The sequence below is a fragment of the Phaethon aethereus genome (genome assembly GCF_964289735.1).
Source record: "Phaethon aethereus genome assembly, chromosome: 3".
Classification (NCBI taxonomy): Eukaryota; Metazoa; Chordata; class Aves; order Phaethontiformes; family Phaethontidae; genus Phaethon; species Phaethon aethereus.
This window is the reverse complement of record NC_138576.1, coordinates 111,606,148-111,630,819: the sequence shown is the minus strand read 5'-3', so window position 1 is coordinate 111,630,819 and position 24,672 is coordinate 111,606,148. Positions and strand designations below refer to the sequence as shown.

The 24,672-nt window shown below is 45.7% G+C and overlaps 1 protein-coding gene across 1 annotated transcript in view; it reads left to right on the top strand.

Moving 5' to 3' along the window:
- LOC309404219 (TOG array regulator of axonemal microtubules protein 2-like) overlaps positions 1-9,130 on the top strand; it is a gene marked incomplete at both ends in the record, with an annotated part of 31,300 nt that extends 22,170 nt beyond the window's left edge. The window contains 3 exon segments of the mRNA XM_081998607.1: positions 750-966; positions 6,562-6,648; positions 8,886-9,130. Coding sequence (XP_081854733.1) covers positions 750-966; positions 6,562-6,648; positions 8,886-9,130 — 549 coding nt within the window.
- Between the last annotated feature and the right edge of the window lie 15,542 nt (positions 9,131-24,672).

The window sequence follows — 24,672 nt, the reverse complement described above, 5'->3', positions numbered from 1 at the left end:
AAAACTGCCAAGTCAATGCTGTCCTCATCCCTTTCCAGCTTTGGAAAGGCGGTTCTCACCCTTCCTGGGGGTCCTTTTTTTCCCTTTGGAAAAAGGAGGAAAATGGGTCGAGACAGATTTTCTCTTCCTTCCCCTGCCAGCAGCTGCTTTTTTCCCCTTTTCCAGAAAATGCTGCCTGATAATGTGGCTGTCAAGGGACTGAACCTGCTCTAATGAGAACTGAGTAGCACACTAAACTGCAGAAGTCTACCTCTTGGCTAGAGAAATGGTCTGGGTCCTGAGGAGTTCTGGGTCCAGAAGGTGCAGGTTCTGAGACAGAGAGAACAAAACTTGGATCTCATCTGGCCACAGTTTTGGCAAAATCCAAACTACACTCAGTGCTCGGGACAACTTTATGGAAAAATGGGCATCGTAAATACCTCTTTTCATACCTCTATAGCAGAGATAGTATTTGGCATTATTACAATGGGGTTAATTTAATGGTTTATAGGGAAAGAGAAACACCATAGGAACTATGCTGTCTCCACCCAAACCTATTAATAAAATATGAAAACCTCTTCAACCAGCATGAGGCTGGGCAACCACTACAGTGAGTAACCCGTGGGAAAACAGTGCAATTGTGCTAGCAAGTGCCGAGCTGACACAAAGCATCACATTCATCTTTTGCATTGCTGCATACTTGTTTCTGCATCCCTTCTTGAAACAAAGACATTTTAATCCAGCTTTCATGTCATTTGTTTTCTTAACAGATTTTTGATGGCTTTGTGCTGAGACTTCAGGATTGCAACAAGAAAGTGAACAGGCAGGCACTGGAGGTGCTGGCTTTGATAACACCCTTGCTCAAAGACAGCTTACACCCCGTGCTGGTCTGTCTGGTAGCAGCAGTCACTGACAACCTCAACTCCAAGCACGCGGGGATTTATGCTGCAGCTGTGAAAGCGCTGGAGGCATCCATTTCTCACCTAGGTAAGGCTGCCCTCTGACATTGACTCTCCTCAGCTGCGGCTTCTCCATCTCAGAGTCAAGTGAACATCATGTCTCTTGATAGCTGTTGTCATCCGTGCTGCTATCCAGCTGCTACTAGATGTTTGTGAAGACCTGTCTGCATTCTTTCTATCCAAATGTGTTGTATCGTGTTGTGATGTGCAGCGGAATGGATGCTGCTTATCATCTGGATTCAGGGTCTGTTATTAATTCAGTAGAGAGGACATTACAGGGATTCTTTAAGTTCCTGCCAGAAGAGCATGAGGGAAGTGACTAGCATCTCTCATGACTGTTTTTCCCCCTCCGTCCTGGGAAACTGCATGCCTCTTGTTTTTATTGAATTGGTTTTTTAATATGTGCATTCTGTTAATTTTATAACCACTAAACCAAGATGAATGTTTTCTTTGAAACACATGGTGAGAAGGGTGGTGGAGGGTCTTTGCTCTCTGTTTGTTCCACGCTCTGGCAGCGGCATTTGTCCCAAACAGATATGTCTGGCCCCAACATGAAAAGCTTTGGACTCAGCTACTCATTTTGCAGTTTTGGGCAGTAGTTTAGCCATGCAAAGTCTAAAGGAAAATGTCCTTTTGAATTCAAAGACTGAGACCTTGAATTTAATAAGCAACTGTGTAATGAAACACCATAGTGGAGAGCAGATGAAGGATGACATGCTTGTTCCATAGTCAGCCTGGCCGTCTCCACGTGTGTGGGGTTACAAGTGCCTTAGCTCCCTTCCTCCAGATGCGTAAGGAGCCCATTCTTATTATTATATAATTATTATAATATTATTATTATTATGCTTGAGCATGGGGCTGCAAGTATGCCTGTTGATGTAAAACATGTACCTGCAGTAGGGAGAGGCTGAGGTCCCGATCTGCCCTGTGTCCTGAACCATATGGCTGCAGGTTGTGCAGCATGTCTTCTGCTGCCTACCAGTGTCATGCTGAAGCTCTCGGGGATCCCCAGGCTCGTTCTGGCTGGGAGCACCTGCCCTGCAGAGGGCACCTCCAGCCCATTCCTCATCGCTGTCCAAAAGCGATGTGTTTGCATGCTGTGGACTGGCACATACAGTGGCATGTCCCTTCATGGGTAATACTACAGAAGCGTACCTTGGTGTCTTTGTAGCTCATCAAAACAGCCTTCAAGAACTACTTTTTGGTCAGTGTGTTTGGAATTATTCCCTTGTGATCTGCTCTAGAAACTGTATGCAGGTGGGTACAAGCATATGGAGATACTGTCCTGAAGTTAGCTCCCTGCTTCCCCTCACCTGCGAGAGGTTTTAGTTTGCCTTAATGTGGAGGCAGTAACCTAAAAATAAGGGAGTCAGAAAAGCAGAAATAAAAGGATGGGAGTAAAGTAGAATGGGATTCTACTAAGCTTTTTTTTCTTTCACCTCCATTTGATAGTTGATATTAATGATTCACAACAATAAGTACCAATGATGGACAACTGGGTGGCTATCTAAGCAAAGAAGGGGCTCCTTGGGTTCGTTGCAGCCAGGGGACGCAGTTGAAAACCAGACCTAATCATGTCAAAAGTGTTGTTCTCTGTGACTCTTAAGTTATTTGTATGCACTTTATTTTAGGCAGCTGGATCCCCTGGAGGATCCAGCTGCAAGGGTTTAGTGGAGAGGTGTTGACATTGCCTGGCTTTCTTTTGGCACACATTTCCACCAGGGAGGGAGACTCAGGCTGCTCTGTATAGCTTGCTGGAAATGTTCACGTCTGCCCACTGAATCCTCAGTGAAGTGTTTCAAGTTTGGCAAGATGAATCCAGGTGTGAGTTTCCCTATTGAACTTCTGGCATAGATTCAGCAGCACACTGGCAATACTTGTGCTACCTCTGTCATTGCTGCAGGGGTGACCAGAATTTCTGGTTCCTTGGGCTCTTCATCTATTGCTTACTCCAGCTCTGACTTCTGTTGAAATGTGAGAGGAGAGCTGGTGGTGTGTGTGTACTTAGGCATGCAAGGACTTTGGTTTTGGAAAGACGAATGCCATCAATAAAAGCGTTCAACAGGAGGTTTTTTTACACTTACTAAAATCTGCTACAGAAAAGTGCGTTCCACATAAAGTGTTTGGGTTCTATGGTTCATGTCAGGTTTGCAGATCCTCATGTCATTTATGCTCTGTTTCAATGGACCTGAATTCCTGCCAACTGTAGCTGGTGAGCTGGGTAACCAGAAGCTGTGGTGATGCAGTCCTTATGCACCAGTTCCCAGGCAGGCTTGAACGTGTACCAGCATTCCCCCAAAGTCCCAGGAGCTTTTGCCTCTGTGCTGCTTGTCTGCTTTGGGACTGGAGGAGGTGAACAATAAATCCTGGTGTACCACTTGGCTAGAATTCTGGGACAAAGGGAATTTTGGAGGTTGTTTGGGCCCAATTTGACTTCCCAAATGAATTGCTTTGCTGTTGGCATGTAGGGACACTGGCCATCAGAGCTTCTGCAGAACAGCTTCCTGGAAGGCTCTACATTATAGGCATTAGCTAGTCCTGTCTATTTGCCATCTTTCTTCTTTGTCTTCTTTTTTGAAAAGGGAATTTGTGATTTGCCAAGTTCATTTCTTTAGAACAAACAGCTATAAATGCAGCTGTAAATGATGGCTTGTTTCTCATGTTGTTCTGCGTGGGGCAAGATTGCTATAGCCAAGGTCTGCTCTAAATTCCCTTCCCACGCAGATTTATATCAGCTGTGAAAATGCAGCACTGGGTGAATATGCCTGAAAAATTTAGTGTTGAAGAGGCAAGTCTTAAAAGGGAATTATTAACTTTCTCCTCATAGATGGCTTTGCGAACTCAGTGAATTTGCTGACCAGCTGCTTTTCTGTGTCCCAAGGACAAGGTTGTTCTGGATCATGAAGTGGGGAGAAGGGTGTGAGATCTGTACTGCTCTTGGCCTTTACCCATTTTTGGTGGTGCCTGGGAGAATGTTGGGGAAAAATTGCAGAATCCTGCTAACACAGGATGTGGCAAACAGATCCCTACAGGGTTTTGTATGGAGCTTTCTGTTATTACCCTTTCACCAATTCTGAGAGACCGCTGTAAATTTTCCATGCTGGTAGATGTCAGAACAGGAGCGAAGCGTATCTGTCTCTCACCACACTGACTTTATGCAGACACAGGTTCAAGCAAACAAGGTGGGATATATTTTTTTGGTTCTGCTCATTTTTATGGACGTTTGCAAAAATTCGAACAGGCAACTGAATCACAAATGTTTTGAAGTTCAACACCTAGGGCCTTAGTGGGGGAAGGAAGGCTCTACTGGAAAAGTGCATGAGCAAAACCTTCCCATATGATTAAAATTGTCTGCCTTTACAGTTTAAAATCAAGTGGCAAATGGCACCCCCCGCCCCCGCTGAACTCGAAAGGATTGTGCAACGCTCCTATCTTAGAATAAGCGAGTGCAACATCTTGCCCCATTGCTCCCCTGAGTTTCATAGATAAAAGTCCAGCTATTGCTCTGAGACTCTGTTTACATGCCTTAGATTCTGAGTTTTAGGTGACCCGTCTTCATCTGTCATCTTTAATGATCTATACAGAAATGCAACTGGTTAGAAAATTGCCTGATCACTCAATATTAAAAAAAACCCCAAACAACAAAACACCAAAAAACCCAAAAGACAAAACAAAAAAGCCCCATCCTCAAGACCAAAATTCTAGCTACAAACAAACAAATTTGCTTCCAAATAATGCCTGAATTGTTTATTTAGCTTAACCCAGACATTGGCTTGGATGTCCCCAGCTGAAGGGCCCAAACATTCATTAGCTGTGACCTGGGACCCTAATCCCACTCGAGGGAGCCACCTTGTAGATGGGGGCGAACCAGCAAATCAAGCCCGACAGCAATGGGACCAAGACATATATCTTGCTCTCCTCTGTCCTACCCTGTCCTCTGCCATGACAGACATTGCCTTTGAGACAGCTGCTGCCTGACGCCAGGGCATGGAATAGCCTGAGTAGCTCCTGGAGGAACCAGCCCTGTGCAAAAGGGGAACAGAAATTTCCCCTGTAGGTGTTAATGTAGCAAAGAGGGGGCCACAGTGAAAATGAGAGCACAGAGAAGCAGAGTCTTCTGCTGCTCATATTGCAAACGCTGGGCTGGCTGTCCTGTGGCCAACAAGTTTAGCTAATATGTGGTGCAGAGAATGAAAGCGGAGTTAATAAGAATGGAACTGCCTGCCACCTTGTTTTCTCTAACAGCCATTAAAAGCTCCTCTGCCCCCAGGCCTCTCAAGGCAGCTAAAGTAACGGTTGGGTAAAATTGTTACTAGCTCAAGCTTTGCTGTTTCAAAACGCACAGGGCATTTAAAGCCCTTACATTGAAAGGTGAGTAGTGCATATAAATTGAGATTCCTAAACACTAAGCAAACAAATGGTTCCCCCTCACCCACCCAAAACCCAAGTGTTCTCTGGGAAAGCTGTGTAGATGCTGATATTATCAATTAATTAACATTTTGGGGTCCTTCAAGATCTCCAGATCTCTGGGTGTTTCTTTCAAAGCAGCAGCTGTAAGGTAACTCTCTGGGGAGCAGCAGCAAGTGAGAAACAGCATCTGCCAACACTGCAAGAGTGTGAGGCAAAAAGTGAAGTGTCCGCTTAAAAAGGTGAATGAGAAGAGTGTAATTCCCAATGCAGAAGTTTAATTAGGATGGCAGGATCTGTTCTTTACTGCACACTTGCAAGAACTTGATCATTAGGGACTTCCTTTTTAGATCTCATGCCAAAAGGGGCACTTAATAGCAGGATGCTGCTTAAAACCTCTTTGGGCTTTGGCTCTGCAGTGGTTCACACAGAAGGAGGTTGCCTGCTTTATCGGTGCCCCTCCTGGTGACCCCACGAGGTATCGTAGCGCATCCCACGAGCTTTCTGCCTCCAAGAAAAGCTTTGCTTGGCTTATCAGAGCGGTAAGACCAGAGGCTTGCAGAGCAATCCAGGCAACAGTTCAGAAATTAAAACAAGACCCCAAATCAACACACAGGCAGCACAGGAAAAACTAAAATACATACGACAGTTGAGTACTGGGAAATCAGTTAATTATCCTGTCTCTCTGCCAAGACCTTATTTCAGAGGTTCTATAAGAGCCCCCGAGAGCGAATGGTGTTGGCAATAAGCAGTAATTCTCTCTTGTAAGAGTAACTTGGAGTCTTGTCCATAGACCGCAACAGGCATCTTAAGGATTTAGCACCAGTTTATCCTTAAAGTGTGAATGGATGGGTGGGTGGACTTTTGAGCCTTCTCACCCTTTTCCTTAGAGGAAGGAGGAGGCCACTTGTGCAAAGCACCGGGACGCAAAACCTTTTCACTGCTTACATGTGATTTAAATCTTGAGGGCCCTGATGTGAAATGTTTAACACAGCTCCTCGCACAGCAGTCAACCTTGGATTTAGAAATGTGACATGAGAGCTTTTCTTTTTGAATTTAAAATCCTCCCAAGAAAGCTTGAAGGAAAAAAGAAGAAAAGGACTCACAAACTGGCAGAAATTTGTTTTTCAAAATGCAGTTACCTCTGTGCCTCACCTCTTTCTTTTTTCTTATAACCTCAGGTGAGTTATAAGAGAAATAAATGTTTCTCTTTCAGATAAAACATTGGTGCTGCAAGCACTTGCCCACCGAGTGTGTCTCCTCAGCGGCCAAGCTCTGCTAGATGTCACAGAACGTCTCTCAGGTATCGCCTGCTTCAGCTCACCTCCGCTTCTAAGTCCAGAAGTCTTCCGAGGGACTATTTAGAGGGAATGCCTCTGAACAGACAGTGCAGTAGCTCATCAAACACCAGAAGGCCCTGAGCGTGTCCCTCCTGCAAAATACGCATAACAGGTGTATGTGGCAGGGTCGGTTTGCCTGGCTGCTGCGGAGGGGAGCAGCATGTGAGACGGGGACGGCACCTGGGCTCCAGCGCCGAGCTCTCACTGGGCCATCTCAGGACGTGCCTCCAGGAAAGAGAGGGGCTGAAAATACCTTGGCTGCCTCCTCTCTTTGAAGGACAGTACAGTAAAGGTCATGGAGGTCGGTAAGAGGTCCCCTTTCTAAAGTGAAAGACCATCCTTTAGAAAAAACTGTGGCGATGGCTATTTCTGAGGGTCCGTTTGTTTTGTCATCACGAGATTCTGGTTTTCCTGTTGGAAACTTTTGAGGCTGAATCCTGCAGAGCCTGGAGGTCATATCATAGGAGAAAACTCAACACACATATTACAGCCAAGGATCTGGGGACAGAGGGGCAAAGTTGGCAGTTCAGCCTAACCCACGAGGGGTCCCTGCCTCTACTGCAGGTAGGACATTGGACTCTGAGCATTTCAGGATGTGCAAACAGTCCATTTCTATACCAGTGGTGTCCGATGCTACCAATGCAGCTGGTAATTGATTTCTAATAGTAGCTTGCTGCGTCAGCAGTAGCCAAGCAATGGAAAGAAAATTATAATCTCAATATATAAGTGAGAAGACTATTTATAGCCATGCTTTAATCAGGGCTAAGTCTACTGCTAATTATGCCAGCGTCTTTTAATCCAAGGTTTAATACACTTTGCTGCTTCATTCTGAATCCCTTTTATATCCTCTATATCCTTTAAAGATAATTTGAATGAAGTAAATCTCCATAAACATAGAATTTAGTTTTACAGTTATTTTAACCTCTTTTTCTAATACAGCATTTGAACATAAATCAGGACCACTTTAGAGAGAGCAGATGTTCTCTCTGGGATTTAGGGGGAACAGACAGCTCTTTCTCTTCCAAAGCTCCATAGTGACCGCTGTGTTTAATAGCATTTAAGCCCAAATTAACTCCCATTTTAAAATAGGTACCATAACCCTTTTCCTGCTTACCAGAATTGTTTTTAGGTACTTCCAGTAGCTGTTTAAATGTTGATGACTGATGCGAGGCTAACAGTGTAGAGAAGAGGAAGGTCCTTCCACTGCAGAATAATAAATGGTTACTGGATAACATTTCCATTGAACAGAAAATAAGAACTCTGTCTCCAGACCATTTTGGATTTTGATCTCTCAGCAAAATCTGCCATGCAAGAAGCCTATTGGTAATAAATTTTTTTTTGTATTTAATATAGTTCAGAAAATGAGCTGAGAGCAGATTTCAGAGAGAAAGAGAGGGAACGCTTATTTTTTTGCTTAAAATTCAGCCTCCTGTGTAAGATTTTTCTCTCTCCGTTCCTGTGTTTCAGGGAACATGGTGAGGGTAAATGCCATTAAAAGTGTGAGATGCTCACCTGCCATGGCAATGGGGTCTGGGTAATAAGCTAAGCCATCCTGAAGTGTGAAACAGCTGTTCATTACAAGCCACCAAGTATGAGGGGAAAAAAGCCCAACTTAGACCGTTCTGCCAAAGGCATCGGTTAGTCACTGGTGTTTCTAATAAAACCCACAAGCAGCACGCATCTTTTGTGGGCTGGAGTTTTGAAGAGTGCTGGTATAACACTGCCGTTTGCTGTGTGCCACTGAGCAAAGGGGACTGCCAGATTAGACTCTGGGCATTTTCCATCAAAGGTCACCAAAAAGTAATCACCCGTTTCATTAGAAATCTTTCAGTTACCTCTCTGAGCTGCATTTCAAAATCTTCAGCAGCTGCTTTAGACAACTTCTGAATGGGAACAAACAGCGCTTTGACATTTTTGTCATGTGTAATGCAGAAGCAGATAGCGAAATGATTTACAAAATGTGTATGATTCATTTTGCTAAGTCTATCACGGTTACAAAGCCTCTGATTTGGAGGACTCAAGGTCTTCAGAGGTTGGTGGTTCTGTTCAGTGGCTACTCAGCCACTGTTGCCTGTTTCTGGATCATCAGGCTCTTTGTGCTTGCTGCTATTAGCCAGAAAAGGCTTCCAAGCACCAAAAATAAAGGTACGTACTTGTTTGCATTAAGGTTGTTAAGAAGCTCATGTCTCTCACCCGGCAGTGCTCGTGGCATCTGTTTACCCCCGGAAACCCCAAGCCGTCAAGCGCTACGCCCTGCCTGTGCTCTGGTTCTTCCTGGGAAACAGGGTCCTGCCTGTCCGAAGTGGCAACGTCAGGGCTGTGGTCGCCGAGTTTGCAAAGAGCCTCTACGGAGTGATGGGCTCCAAGCTGGAGGAGCACGCCGCCAGCCAGCCTCAGCACGTGGCGAAAAACCTCCAGGACGTTTTGGACCGGAATGCCGGGTGAAGGCTTGGTGTTGAGTGGGGCAGGTGGAGGCAGAGGTGGACGTGCGGGTGGCATTGGTTTTATCCTGTGTGTCTGAAGAACGGGATTTGCTCTACGGAGTTTATGGCTGCAGACAGTATGTTTTGATGTAGGCTTTTAAAAAGTAATAAAAAACATAAAAGGAAGTGTTTTTTAAAAGTTTTCTATCTTGAGCTCATGTTCTCCAGGAAGCTTGCATAGGTACCAAAAGAAGAAAAACCCGTGTGTAAATGCAATTTGTAATGGTAAAGAGGGAAATAATACAGTTATATGCATGCTTAGAAAATAAGAGATGTGCATATATATATATTTACTCACAAAGTAAGAGATGGGCTTTGGAAGCACTGGGGCTATAGGATTAGATGGCTTGACTCAGGAAGCAGAGAATGAGGGACCAGGCCCTGCTAGCCCAGAGGATGCGGTGGGGTTATCGGAGGATGTGCAGCTCACTGTAGGTGCCGGTGCACGCTGTAGGTGCCGAGCTACCAGGTGGCCCTTTGACAAGTCTCTGGTAGCTGCTGGTGCAATGGCAGATACCGGAGGCGTCCAGGTCAAGCTCAGACCCCCAGTCGCATGAGAGCAGAAATCTCCCCAGCTGCACTGACATTTTCTTCCCAACTCAGGGATGCATCTTGTCTGTAGTCCCCTGCGCTCTCCCGTGCAATGGACGGATGTGGCGAGGTGACCGGTGCCCTCTGACTGCCTCCCAGCACCTTGGGGCACCCCTGGGGAGATGCAGGAGAGGGGCTAGGGGCGGGGGGCTGTGCCGCCTTGCAGGGGGTGTTGGGCAGTGAGTGGGCTGAGGGTGTCCTACAGAAGCTGGGGAGAGGTAAGCTGTGGGCAGGCATCATGGCACAAGTTACAGTTTCTTTAAAACATACACGTTTTCTAAATGTCTCTTTTCCCCCTCTTCTGAGAAGCAAAGGGTTTGCCTTATATGCCTTATATGCCAATAAAGCACTTCTGAACCTGAGATGCTGGAAACAGAGTGAGGAAGGGATGTGCCAGTCCTTCACCACACAAAGGTGTGGAAGCACAAGGGGAGAAATGATGAGAGAAAAGAGGAAGGCCTGAAGGCCTGAAGGGTGTTGTTGCGTCTGTATAGTCAGATAGGAAAACAGCAGCCTGATCTATGTTCATATAATCCTCAATATCCTGGCAGAGGTTTGAAAGGAAGAAAAAACAGGAAAATAACGCCAAGAAACACACTGGGCCCATGGAAGTTTAAAAGAGCCTTGACAGGTTCTTGACAGGTACAAGGACCTTGTATGAAGCTGGGAGGCCAGAGAATACTCCAGGAAGATCTGCCCATCCCAGGGCTCTTGGGGTCTTGCATTTATTTGCTGCATTGTTTGCTATGTCTAAAGCTACGCAGGGCTCCAACTTGCCAGATATGATTGCCTCATTAGGTTACCTCTTAAGGAATCTCTTTTTAGTACAGTACTAAAGTGGCAATATTATTTAGTAGACTCTTATATAATGTGTTTTTTGCTGCTGTTTTTTGTTGTTAACTCCCACCTTTTGGTAGCAGGAGCACTCAGGAACTCGTCTCTGTGAAGTTTCTATGATTCTAATTCTTGGCATGTGATCTAGGCCAAGCACCTGGCTCTGAAACACAAATGTTTCCCCTTTGGGGAACCTGCAGAGCCTGGTGGAAGCCACGGTCCTTGCAGATCTGCTAAAGCATTTTGAAATTTAGCATCTTGAGAAGCTTTTCTAACAGCTTACCAGAAATGGGAACAGCCTGCTAGCATGTAGTTATTTTGCAAGCTGATGGGGCTCCGCAGAGTGTATGTGTGCACCCAGATGCTGAGGGTGAAATGCTGGAGAATGTTAGAGGGTGGCTGCATTTAAACAGCAGATCTTGAACTACGTCACTTCCTTAAGCACCTGCAGCTTGCTACTGCCCGAGATCTATTTTAACAGGCAATTATTTTTTTTTTTAAGCGGTTGGCATCTCTAAAGGTCCTCCTAGTTTTGCTTCCTCTACCTCAAAAGTTGTTTTTGCTGTTTCCCTCCTCTGCAGATCTCTACCTCTGGAGCCCCGTAAATGCTCCTCTGCAGTGGCTGCTTTTGCTGGGCTGAATAAAAGCTCTTTGGTTTTACGTTCTCTTTGTCTGAGCTTGGGCCCCTGGGAATGTGGGGGGAAGTTTCTGCACTTGGGAGCAAAAAAACTTTTTTGCACATCATATGAGGCCTCCCAGGGCTTGGTTTTCTGCAAAGTAGGTTAAAAAAGTAACCCCTGTAACAGGTTTCTTAACTGTGTCGGCCTTAAGCGCTGCTTTCATGCATACTGTTCCCCACAGTCAATGAGAATAAAGCATTGCCTGCTGGTACCTATTTTCCTAAGTGTTTTATTTTTTTAACTCTCCAGCTGAGACCTTTTCACCAGGAGAGGGGCACTCCTACCTCAGCCAGATCGAATGTAGCTGGCAATGTGACTATCTGCAGTGACAAGCAGAGGGGTTAATGAGTGGGGGTTAATTCAGCTCAGGTGAGCTCTCCTGCCACAGGGTTGCACAGGTGCACATCTCAGAAGTTATTAAGAAGCTACTAAGGATTTTGGATGATACAAATAAAAGGCAGAGCAGTGTTGAACCTTCTTCTAGCACTGGTAAGAATTTTAATATTTAATTTTTCTAACTTATGTTTCATATAATTTTATTACAATAGTCTCACCAGAGAGGAGATGGCAAGCTGCACTTGCAGGGCCAGTCTAAGTCATTTAATTATTGCTTTTAATGTGCAGTGCAGCTGCTCACCCACGGAAGTTATGTATGGCAATCTTGTACATTGGCTTACTCTTACCCTATGCCCTGCCAGAGCCCCGGGACAGACCCTGGCTGTCACAGATGGTTCCTCCTGCTTGCTGAAGGTATGACTTGTCATCAAGGGAAGGCGGGGGATAAAAGGTAACATTTACGTTCCCCTATAGAGTAGGAAGAGAGGGGTCTTGTGCCATCTCCCCATGCAAGGGAGCATTAGAGGTCTGAAGTTGCATGGGCACAGATCAGTGCTATGTACTCTGAATCAGGTCTGCAAAACTCACTGTTTCCTCAAATGGATGTTCTCTTCTCACCAAGAGTCAAAAGCACATGCCTGGTGGCATGGCTTATGTGCTCTTCAGAGTGCTTGTGCTGTGCAAATGTGTTAGCTGGACCCTGAAAGTCCCTGTGGAAATGCAGCCACAAACCCTCACATGAATGTAAATGCATGAACTTGGCAGTGCCAAGAAGAGTATGCGGATGGGATGGAAAAATGAGTGCCAAATAGGCAGGGTGGCCAGGGAGGGAGGACAAGGAAGGGGGGGAAGGATGGACCTGAAGTATGGTGTGGAGGCTGAAGACTGCTGTTGTAAATAATGTCAATGCTGCCTCATGGTGCTGCTGTTTGAGGTGGAGTAGGGAATTAAAGCATGCACCTGGAGGGAGCTGCTTTTGCCGGGTCATGGGGTGTAATAAGGTGATTCTGGTAGAAGTTGCTCTTGCCAAGGTTAAAGGTGGGCTGGGGAACCAGCTGCTGAAGTCTCTCCCTCGCAAGCGGAGGGAGCGGGGCTGCACTGAGGTCGCTATTTTCATCCTTGTTAAATAGTGATGATGGGAATAAAAGTCATTGCATTGCTACCAAATCTCTGACAGCTGACACTGAACCCTGATACTGTGATACTGCCTTTGATACAAGCAGAGGTGAGAAAACCACTCTAGTTAAAATTAGAGTTGAACTGAACCTTTAAGCCTCCACTCTGCCATGGTATCTTTAGCTGAAGAAAACAGTAACTTCGGCCAACGAACTGCCCCTGTGTATCCTAAAGAGCCCCCCCAATAGTTTTTGAATGCAATTGGCAGTGGTAAAGGAGCTTGTAAAGCCTCTCTCTGTGCTGATAGCTGTGCCCCGGATAAATGAAGGCTGTGCTCCTTTCACAGCTGTTTTACCATGTTTCATATCTGCTGCATTGGAGAGCAGCAAGTAAAAAGTCTGTCCCCTTTGGAGACTGTGGTGAAGGCTGCAGGATGCACAGGTCTGTCACTACCTGCTGCTGGATCTTGGAAAAGACGTACCTGCCCAGCGGCCAGCACTGCAGTTAAGCCCAGGCTCTCGGGCACAGCCTGAAATTTCATGTCCCTTGTGATTTGACTGGAGAGCACAATAACCCACCCATAATCCAGGAGGAAGCAGTTAAGGACATGTTAAGCCACCTGGACACCCACAAGTCTATGGGGCCAGATGGGATCCACCCAAGAGTACTGAGAGAACTGGCGGAGGACCTTGCCAAGCCACTCTCCATCATTTATCAGCAGTTCTGGATAACAGGGGAGGTCCCAGACGACTGGAGGCTTGCCAATGTGACGCCCGTCTACAAGAAAAGACAGAAGGAGGATCCTGGGAACTACAGGCCTGTCAGCCTGACCTCCGTACCGGGGAAGATCATGGAGTGGTTCATTTTGAGAGTGCTCCCGGGGCATATGAAGGACAACCAAGGGATCAGGCCCAGCCAGCATGAGTTCATGAAAGGCAGGTCCTGCTTGACCAACCCGATTTCTTTCTATGACCAGGTGACCTGCCTAGTGGATGAGGGAAAGACTGTGGATGTTGTCTACCTGGACTTTAGTAAAGCCTTTGACAGCGTCTCCCACAGCATTCTCGTGGCTTAGACAGGTGTACTCTTCACTGGGTAAAGAACTGGCTGGATGGCCAAGCCCAGAGAGTTGTGGTGAATGGCGTTAAATCCGGCTGGCGGCCGGGCACAAGCGGTGTTCCCCAGGGCTCGGTTCTGGGGCCGGTCTTGTTCAATATCTTTATCGATGATCTGGATGAGGGGATCGAGTGCTCCCTCAGTAAATTTGCAGATGACACCAAGTTGGAGGGGAGTGTTGATCTGCTGGAGGGTAGGAGGGCTCTGCAGAGGGACCTGGACAGGCTGGATCAATGGGCAGAGGTCAACTGCATGAGGTTTAATAAGGCCAAGTGCCGGGTCCTGCACTTGGATCACAACAACCCCATGCAACGCTACAGGCTTGGGGAAGAGTGGCTGGAGAACTGCCCGGCAGAAAAGGACCTGGGGGTGCTGGTTGACAGCTGGCTGAATACGAGCCAGCAGTATGCCCAGGTGGCCAAGAAGGCCAACAGCGTCCTGGCCTGTATCAGCAATAGTGTGGCCAGCAGGAGCAGGGAAGTGATCGTGTCCCTGTACTCGGCACTGGTGAGGCCGCACCTTGAATCCAGTGTTCAGTTTTGGGCCCCTCACTACAAGAAGGACATTGAGGTGCTGGAGCGTGTCCAGAGAAGGGCAACAAAGCTGGTGAGGGGTCTGGAGAGCAAGTCTTCTGAGGAGCGGCTGAGGGAACTGGGCTTGTTCAGTCTGGAGAAGAGGAGGCTGAGGGGAGACCTCATCGCTCTCGACAACTACCTGAAAGGGGGTTGTGATAAGGTGGGTGTTGGTCTCTTCTCCTAACTAACTAGTGATAGGACGAGAGGAAATGGCCTCAAGTTGCGCCAGGGGAGGTTTAGATTGGATATTAGGAAAAATTTCTTCACTGAGAGGGTGGTCAAGCATTGGAACAGGCTGCCCAGGGAGGTGGTGGAGTCGCCATTTCTGGAAGTATTCAAAAAACGTGTGGATGTGGTGCTTCGGGACATGGTTTAGGGGACATGGTGGTGTTGCGTTAACGGCTGGACTTGATGATCTTGAAGGTTCTTTCCAACCTTAGTGATTCTTTGAAAGAGCAATGACTTTAAGGAGAGCAAAAAATGCCACCCTTCAAACAGTGGGTGTGCAGGTAAGTGTAAAGTTTCACTCCCTTTACTGTGATGTATTAAAAAGATCTGAGAGAATATTGGGTTGGGGAGATGGGTAAACAGGCAGTCTATTTCCCTAATTTTGTCTCCAAGGAAAACGCAAAAGGACACACTCGTTGTGCTGGTAATGGCAACCCTCTAAGCTCATGGACTGTTCTTCCCTGCAACATGCTACCTTCCCCAGGCTTTACTAGGCCAGGATTAGATCCATAGCTAAGCAAACATGTGTGGGCACATAACATAGACTTTTTTTCCTTCAGAAAGCCTAATTAACACATCACACATGCATTTTCTTCTGCAACATCATCAGAAATTGGCAGCCATGCAGACTTTGCTGCCAAAATGTACAGTTTGCACTGGGCTGTGGAGTGTTTTTCTCTAAGGCAGAGGAATAATGGCAGCTACAAATTAATATGTAAGTTTAAAAGATTCAAATTATTATGAAATGAAACTGCTAAATAATTTCTTAAAAAGCAGCATTGTCAATGATCATGCAGTACGCCAAGAGTCGGAGCCGCACCCAGAAGTGCTTGTTCCAGCTACACAGGAATTCATTACATTGGCAAGCGCTGGCCCACGGCAATAAATTATCACATAGGTCTGGGCTGAATGGCACCCAGGCTGGAGTATAAATAGATTTGAGAAACCCTTCTCACCTGTTACTGGCCTCATGGTCAGCTCATCCTTCTGCAAACAAGTTACAAACAACACTACTTGACTGCTGTCCTGGGTAAATATATGTATATATGCCTTTTCAAAAACAGTGCACTTTCTCTCAGTGAAATGCAATTCCTGTTTTTGCGTATAAAATTGTGATTGAAGACAGCTATGAGCCAGAAATTACTCAGATTGCAAATGCGCTTTGGGATTTCAGTCAAGTTTTCTCTGTTCAGGTCTCTTGTGAGCACAGAACACGTCTAGTTAGAAAACTTTATTCTATACAGGACCTTTTGGGTACATTGTCCCCCAAACATGTAAATAAATGGCACCACTGTAATGCCAAATAATCAACAGCAGCAGCAGATGACTCAAAGAAGTCGTGGCAAAAGAAGAAGAGGAGGAGAGAGCCAGTGAGGAAAGGATATGGTGAGACAGATTTATTCCTTATTGGAATTGCACTCAGGAGGATTTTAGGCCAACACTTACTGGGACAAGAGCAATCCCCCGTAAGTTTGGGGGAAAAAAAATTGCTTCCTACGGGTGTGAAACTTGAACTACTATCAGCCCTGGGCAGGCCCAGAAGAGGGGCATGCTGTTACCATTACCTTCAAATGAGTATTAATTGCAGGATCACTGGAGAACGAAACAAGAGTACCTGCCAGCAGCTGCCAGACGGCGCAGCAGGGTCCCACAGGTGCAGAGGTTCTGCCTGCAAGGGCACCTACCACCCATGTCGGGCTGACATAGCTGGAGAGAGACTATTTCCTGGGGAAACCGGGGCATGATTTATTTGCACTGGGTGATACTGAAAATAAAAAAAATGCCAGAATAATATGGCGGTCAAAGCAATAGAGATCCTAGTACTGGCACAATTATACCCCTATATCCTGGTTTCAGCCAGGATAGAGCTGGTTTTCTTCGCAGAAGCTGGTGTGAGACTGTGTTTTGGATTTGAGATGAGAAATTGTTGATAACGTGCTGATGTTTTGGGTTGTTGCTGAGCAGTCAAGGACAGTCCAGCTTCTTGTGCTGGGCTGCCAGCGAGCAGCCTGGGGGTGCACGGGGAGCTGGGAGGGGACACAGCCGGGACAGCTGACCCAGACTGGCCAAAGAGATATTCCCTACCATCCGACGTCATGCCCAGTACATAAACTGGAGTTGGCCGGGGGGTGGAAATCGCTGCTCGGGGACGGGCTGCTGATCACTGGGTGGTGAGCAATTTCTGTATTGGGCATCACTTGTTCTTGTACATTCCTTTGTTGGTATTATCATTGTTGTTTCCTTCTTTCTTTCTGTCCTATTAAACCGTGTTTATCTCAACCCACGATTCTCTTCCCCGTCCCACTGCGGGAGGGGGAGTGAGCGAGCGGCTGCGTGGTGCTTAGTTGCCGGCTGGGGCTAAACCACGACACCCTATCAAAGTCATCTTACTAATATAGTCCATTTCCCTTCCTGAAATAACATTGCATGACTATTCAAATATTTGCACTGACAGAAATGTGTCAACACTGATGCAGTTTTACAGCCTGATACATTATATACACAGACAGTATACACAGAGGAGGACTAATATGTAGGGGACGTGTCTCCATACGTCGGGCATGTATGTTTAGATTTGCACGCATCTGTAGAGGAAGCTGGAACAGCAGCAGTCACAGAATCACAGAATCGCTAAGGTTGGAAAGAACCTTCAAGATCATCAAGTCCAACCATTAATCCAGCACCACCATGTCCCCTAAACCATGTCCTGAAGCGCCACATCCACACGTTTTTTGAACACTTCCAGAGATGGCGACTCCACCACCTCACTGGGCAGCCTGTTCCAATGCCTGACCACTCTCTCAGTGAAGAAATTTTTCCTAATATCCAATCTAAACCTCCCCTGGTGCAACTTGAGGCCATTTCCTCTCGTCCTATCACTAGTTAGTTGGGAGAAGAGACCAACACTCACCTCACCACAACCCCCTTTCAGGTAGTTGTCGAGAGCGATGAGGTCTCCCCTCAGCCTCCTCTTCTCCAGACTGAACAAGCCCAGTTCCCTCAGCCGCTCCTCAGAAGACTTGCTCTCCAGACCCCTCACCAGCTTTGTTGCCCTTCTCTGGACACACTCCAGCACCTCAATGTCCTTCTTGTAGTGAGGGGCCCAAAACTGAACACTGGATTCAAGGTGCGGCCTCACCAGTGCCGAGTACAGGGACACGATCACTTCCCTACTCCTGCTGGCCACACTATTCCTGATACAGGCCAGGACGCTGTTGGCCTTCTTGGCCACCTGGGCATACTGCTGGCTCGTATTCAGCCAGCTGTCAACCAGCACCCCCAGGTCCTTTTCTGCCGGGCAGCTCTCCAGCCACTCCTCCCCAAGCCTGTAGCGTTGCATGGGGTTGTTGTGATCCAAGTGCAGGACCCGGCACTTGGCCTTATTAAACCTCATGCAGTTGACCTCTGCCCATTGATCCAGCCTGTCCAGGTCCCTCTGCAGAGCCCTCCTACCCTCCAGCAGATCAACACTCCCCTCCAACTTGGTGTCATCTGCAAATTTACTGAGGGAGCACTCGATCCCCTCATCCAGATCATCGATAAAGATATTGAACAAGACCGGCCCCAGAGCCGAGCCCTGGGGAACACCGCTTGTGCCCGGCCGCCAGCCGGATTTAACGCCATTCACCACAACTCTCTGGGCTTGGCCATCCAGCCAGTTCTTTACCCAGTGAAGAGTACACCTGTCTAAGCCACGAGAATGCTGTGGGAGACGCTGTCAAAGGCTTTACTAAAGTCCAGGTAGACAACATCCACAGTCTTTCCCTCATCCACTAGGCAGGTCACCTGGTCATAGAAAGAAATCGGGTTGGTCAAGCAGGACCTGCCTTTCATGAACTCATGCTGGCTGGGCCTGATCCCTTGGTTGTCCTTCATATGCCCCGGGAGCACTCTCAAAATGAACCACTCCATGATCTTCCCCGGTACGGAGGTCAGGCTGACAGGCCTGTAGTTCCCAGGATCCTCCTTCTGTCTTTTCTTGTAGACGGGTGTCACATTGGCAAGCCTCCAGTCGTCTGGGACCTCCCCTGTTATCCAGAACTGCTGATAAATGATGGAGAGTGGCTTGGCAAGGTCCTCCGCCAGTTCTCTCAGTACTCTTGGGTGGATCCCATCTGGCCCCATAGACTTGTGGGTGTCCAGGTGGCTTAACATGTCCTTAACTGCTTCCTCCTGGATTATGGGTGGGTTATTGTGCTCTCCATCCCCATCTTCCAGCTCAGGGGGCTGAATACCCTGCGGATACCTGGACTGGCTATTAAAGACTGAGGCAAAGAAGGTATTAAATACCTCAACCTTGTCCTCATCCTTGGAGACAATGTTCCCCACCATATCCAGTAGGGGATGGAGATTCTCCTTGCCTCTGTTTTTGTTGTTAATATATTTGTAGAAGCATTTTTTGTTATCCTTTACGACTGTGGCCAGATTGAGCTCTAGCTGGGCTTTGGCCTTTCTAATTTTGTCCCTGCTTGACCTAACGAGATCCTTGTACTTTTCTTGAGTTGCCTGCCCCTTCTTCCAGAGGTGATAAACTCTCCTCTTTTCCCTGAGTCCCAGCAAATCTCCCTGTTCAGCCAGGCCTTCCCTGCCAGCTGTTTCATAGCAGAAACATTTCTTAGTCTTCAAACATGGTACTAAACAAACGTGGATGACACATGGTCCTCCTGATGGTGCTTCAGAGTACTGGTAAGTGTTGGGCTTACAAAACTAAATTTAGATATAGCTTGGGTCTTGGCTCAGTTTTATGGAAATTTAGGGGGAAAAGAAAATTTGAGATCGAAAACTTGAGATAACTGGTTCCATTGGGCGCTGTGCTAGCTTTCTGCTTACCTTTTTGCAGGACTGGCTTGTTATACCCAAGTGGCTGGGTGGGAGATGGTCAGCGCCAGCGCTGTTGCTTTGAACTTCTGGAACAAATAATTCTCCTGGGAAGCATCGTCTGAAAACCACAGAAACTCACACAAGTCCTAGTCTCCTTTTTGCTGCAAGGAGTCCAAATTAAACCTATCAAAGGACTCTTGAAGTTACTAGTATGCTGTTTATTTAAAGAAGTAACTTTCTATTTTTGCTCGTTTGTAAACAACCTCTGAAGATGTTATGACAAGCTTCCTCATGTGTTGGGAGTACACAGGCTGCAGAGCCATTGGCCAGCCAAGGGAAACTGGGAATACACCGAGCATCTAAATGCCTGTTGCACTCCTTGTGCTGTGGTGTTTCCATTGGCTTTTTTTCTGTGGAAAATCTTAATCTAGTTATTTGGCTGTCAAGGGAGCTCTGTGGGGCTGGAAATGGGAAATCATTGACTTGCCAGGGCTAGCAGAGCTCAGAGATGCAGTTCATGCTTTATCCCTCTCTTGGCTATAGGTAGGATAAATAGTTCTGAAGTACTGAGTTTTTCAACATGAAGAATGTCGTATTGTATTTTTTTTAATTTGTCCACAGTGTTTTCTAGATTATTTCTTTATTTTGCACCTTAGAGATAGCCTGCTACCAGCTGTTGTTAATGTGATATGTGGACTGATATGAAATTTGTCTAAGGCTCAGAAATGGGTAACTGCTTACCAGGAGTCCTGTGTCTCACTAGCTGCTCAGCTGCAGAGCCCTGTGTAACAATAGGGCATCCTTGATGCTCTCCATTCCCTGGCTTATCCATGCGAAAAACTGTGCTATGGAAACCTACTTGTATGCCAGGTCTCTTATGATAATTAATGCCTGTATGTATATGCATGCATTTTCTCTGAAATGTAAAGATAAAAGGATCCGCATGGATATCAGGTTATTGATAAAAACCTCAGTATTCAAAAAAGTCCAGAAAGATGCGTTGCCTTGTGCCCCGATTGTCCACCTTAACGATATTTACAAGCAGAGAGACACAATGCTTCAAAGTGGAGGGAAACATTGGGGGGGAAAAAAAAAAAAGCCATTGCATTGTACTGGCAGATTTAATTTCCAGTTTGGATATAGGAGATATAAAATTTACATTAGGTTTAAGAGGGTGTAAGACTGCAAGATGGCAATTGCCCCATTAAGTTGAGTTAGACTCACATTTAAAAGCCAAGCAGCTAGTGAATTTGTTGGTTTAGGCTTTACCTGTAGAGTCATCTCAGCCTTGCTGCATATCTGTGTATCTCCTGGAATGCCTGGGAAGTTTTGTTCACAGCTTTACAGTTACTGCTCTGGGGAAGGACGGGTCTTTGTTAGCATCCTCAGGCTTCAGCTTTCGTTCATTCATACGTTAAAGACCCAGTGGTTCAGTAGTAGTAATAATAAAAGAAGGACAGCCTGTAACATTGAAAGCTTTCGGTTTCTTTTTAATTGCTATATAATCAGCTCATCTATGCCTCAAGGAAAACTTTATTAAAGCAGAGGGATTCATATGGGGTAAGATAGGCTTATCGCCCCTTTCTCTTTTAAAATAGCCTTGATAAAGTCTATACGCTATACCATCTAACTTCAGAAATCCTCACAGGGTTACTTGATGCAGTCACAGAGATGTATATTTGTAAAGAAAGAGAAAAGAATATGATGAGGAGAGGTAAGAGGCCAGATTTTTAAATACAGAACACCAGTAAAGTGGAGAGCAATTAGTGACGGTGAAGGCTATAGGTAATTTTGTGCTAGCAGTGGTGGAACAGGATAGATGCAGAGCGGGCAGACGGGAGATGAACGGAAATGAGATCAGAGGGATAACATGGTCCTGGGTCTTGATCGCCTTGCCCTGCTGAGTATTTACTGTCTGTATCTGCACATCCTTTTTTGACATTAATATTTTTATTATTCAACCAAAATGGGCAGTGGGCAAGAAATGCAAACTTGGAATCTTTGCCCCCAATTTTCAGATGCTCTGATACACAGCTGTGAGTTTGTATTAACCTTTGTGTTTACCTGAGGATCACATGGAAGTGAGCCCCTAATCCATACTGCAAGCATTATGAAACCTTTAGAATCTTGCCCAGGAAGATCAAAATCTCAGTTTGAAGTTCGTAACTGCAATATGCATCTATATATGCTGCATGTCATGATGGCACTGAGTGTGTCTTATGTGGAAGGATTAATGATTTCTTAATCTATAAGGATTTCTCTTCAGGAGATGTTGACAGCTCCTCACTGATGAGACATGACAGTAAGAACAGGTTACTTCATCTGTCTGTTGTGATTTCTTTCCTTCCTACCTATAGGAAAGGGGATGACTTCTCAGAATATTCCTCTTAATAATAAAACTTCATAAATGATAATGAAATGCTTTGGATGTTAAGAGGTGTGGCGGTGCAAACATTGTAATATGCTGGTTTTATTGGTAACCTGCATAGTAATGTCAACTGTACCGCTAGTATCTGGGGTAGATGTTAAAGTCAAAAGAAGTAACTGGAGTGTGTGTAGTGCTTTCACGTTCTAACCATCTTCAGATGCTGAGGGTATGAAATGACAAGTCCCTTAAAGGTCTGAGATTTGAGCAGTGTCACTGGAAGCAAGGGCAGCTGCCAGCTTCTTAAAGGTCTGCAGATAAAGTGTGGCAGGGAGCTGCTAGCTGCTGTTTTTGCAGCTATGAAGCCCTGGTTGGAAAACTGATACTGCTTCCCTCTATGCTCAGCCTCTCTGCAGTGAGATTCCACTGCAGCGGGTGCACTCTGATTTTAACCCTTAGGGCAAAACCACTACCCCGTCCTCGAGTTAGCTGTGGTTGTACATAGAAGCTCTACCGAAGGGAGTACAAAATTTCTAAGTAGCTCAAGCTTAAATCAGGGCAGGGGCAGGACCTCTGCTCAGATCTGTCGGTGTCCAGGCTGGATGTTGTAGCCTAAAAAGACATATTTGCTTAATGGAAATGCAACCTAAATTAGTTGATGGACCAGTAAAACATAAAACAAGTTTGTGCTGTGGTGGGGAGGAAGCAAATGGACTTTTTATAGCACAGGGGACGAATTAGAACAATAAGGAAGGAGCCAATAGTATAAGATTGGGCTAAGATTTTAAGCCAGTTGCATACAGAATGTAAGAGAGATCAAACTCATGCCTTGCATATAAAAACTCTGATTTATTTACATCAGTAAAAAATAAATCTTGAAGTTTAGTGTGGTCTTATAAAACAACTGTATTCCAGAAACATTGTATTCATGAAAAATGGAAGTGTTGCCCAAAAATCCTGTGGGGGGAAAAAAAAAGTATTTTTTTGAAAAAGTGGCCAGCCAAACTATAATTTCCTGCATACTATAGTTACTCCTAATCTCATGCTTGCAATACAGATTGAAGGTAAACACCTTATTTGCAATAGTCCTGTACATTAACCGTACTGAAGAGAATCCGTTGGCTGTACGTAGTCATGAGTTCATATTACAAACTTGTAGATCACTCCTGGAGAAGCTCTATTTCTTGAATACAACGCTCGGTTTGCTGCAGCATCCTTAGGGCAGCACTAGAATCCTTCAGCAGCTGCAGTGTTTAGGTGGGGTTGTGTTTGCAATGAGCCTCCTGATGACCACGGCCTTAGTCAAAGCCAAGAGAGATGCTCTAGTAGGGTGCCAGCTCATGTACCACGTCTTCATGGGAGCCTGGTTTTTGGGGGAAGATGCTTTGGCTGACTCCATGTCAAGCTAGCACACGTCTGGGGAGGTTTCCAGCCTGATTGCTGAAGTGTCGCTCCATGTGCTGCTGTAGCTCTTGCACCACAGAATTCGGTGCTTGGGGGATATAAATGAATACTTTCTCCTACTACCCACCACGGATGCTGGGAAATTTCAGCATGAAAACCATAAGGAGATAAAATGATTGTAGTAGCTGAGCAGAAGCTGTCCTACCACTCTGTTACATTTTCAGCTTCAAAGCCACATTTAGGCATGCCAAGTGCTGCTTTTCTGCAGCCATGTTTCTGGTTTGTTTCTATTCTGGGTGGTTACTGCCAGCAGAACAGACAAACCCAAAATGCCTGCAAAAATGTATTTGTATTTTTATGCAGTTGGGAGAGAACTACACTTCTGATGAGAGGGAAGACTGGCCTGCAGAGTTTGCCCCGCTAATGATCTTTGCAGTATCTCCCGGCTGATTTTCCAACTTGATAGGGGATGGTGCATCTGCCTGAGCGCTTCCAAGGTGGATCTGGGGACATCTCCTAGCTGTTCACTCTGGGTGTGGCTGCTTTGCCACCCCAAGCTCACAAACCCCTGACAATCCAAAGCATCTATTCACTGCAGGTTAATTCTTTATATTCAGCCCCCCACCGTAAATGTAACAGTTAAGGTTTCCTTGTGTCTGTGGAGTAAAATGGCACTGAACTTACTGAAGGATGGTTGTGATGAAGGCACTAGGCTAAAACTCAGGAGCTCAGTATCCAAAGGGGTCCCTTGCATAGTGTAAGACAAGCCTCAGTTCCCCTATCATGAAGGTGGGCAGGAAATGCTAAAAACTGTGTGAATGTGAACCCAGACACCACCACCAAGAAAACTGTAGGAAAAATGAAAACTATTCCTATCAACATAGGACTATAAATGGCTCTTTTTCTGGATGCTGTTCTGTACTAAAGTTGCATATGAAAACAAGTAAAATTAAATTAATTAAAATTACATTAATTAAAAGTTGCATCTTAATTGTGATAATAAATTAGTTAGGTGAGCAAGATACAGTAAATTCTGAAACTGTATTCCAGTGGGTGCTGTAATAGCCTAGGATTAATTGAGTGTAAATAACTTGTGTTTTTATTAACAAGACTCTGTCTAAACTCTTCAGTGAAATTACAATAAAACCCCTCAAACTGCATAAATCAGAAAGAATTTAAACCTCTTTCAGGAAGAACAAGATTCTCTATGCTAGCGTTCTCTTCCTTTAGGAAAAAAAAGACACATATCCTTAGGTGCCTCAGGACTTATAGTGGTGTTTGATTGGGCTATTACAAAACTACTCTAATCAGGATTAAGCCTTCTACCCTGGAAACCAGAGGTGATGAGATTACGTGATAATCAAAGTTGATTTAGAAGATCAAAGCCTTTTTGAGGGAATAAGATCCCTAATTTTATTCCTCTAAAAGGGGTTATTTT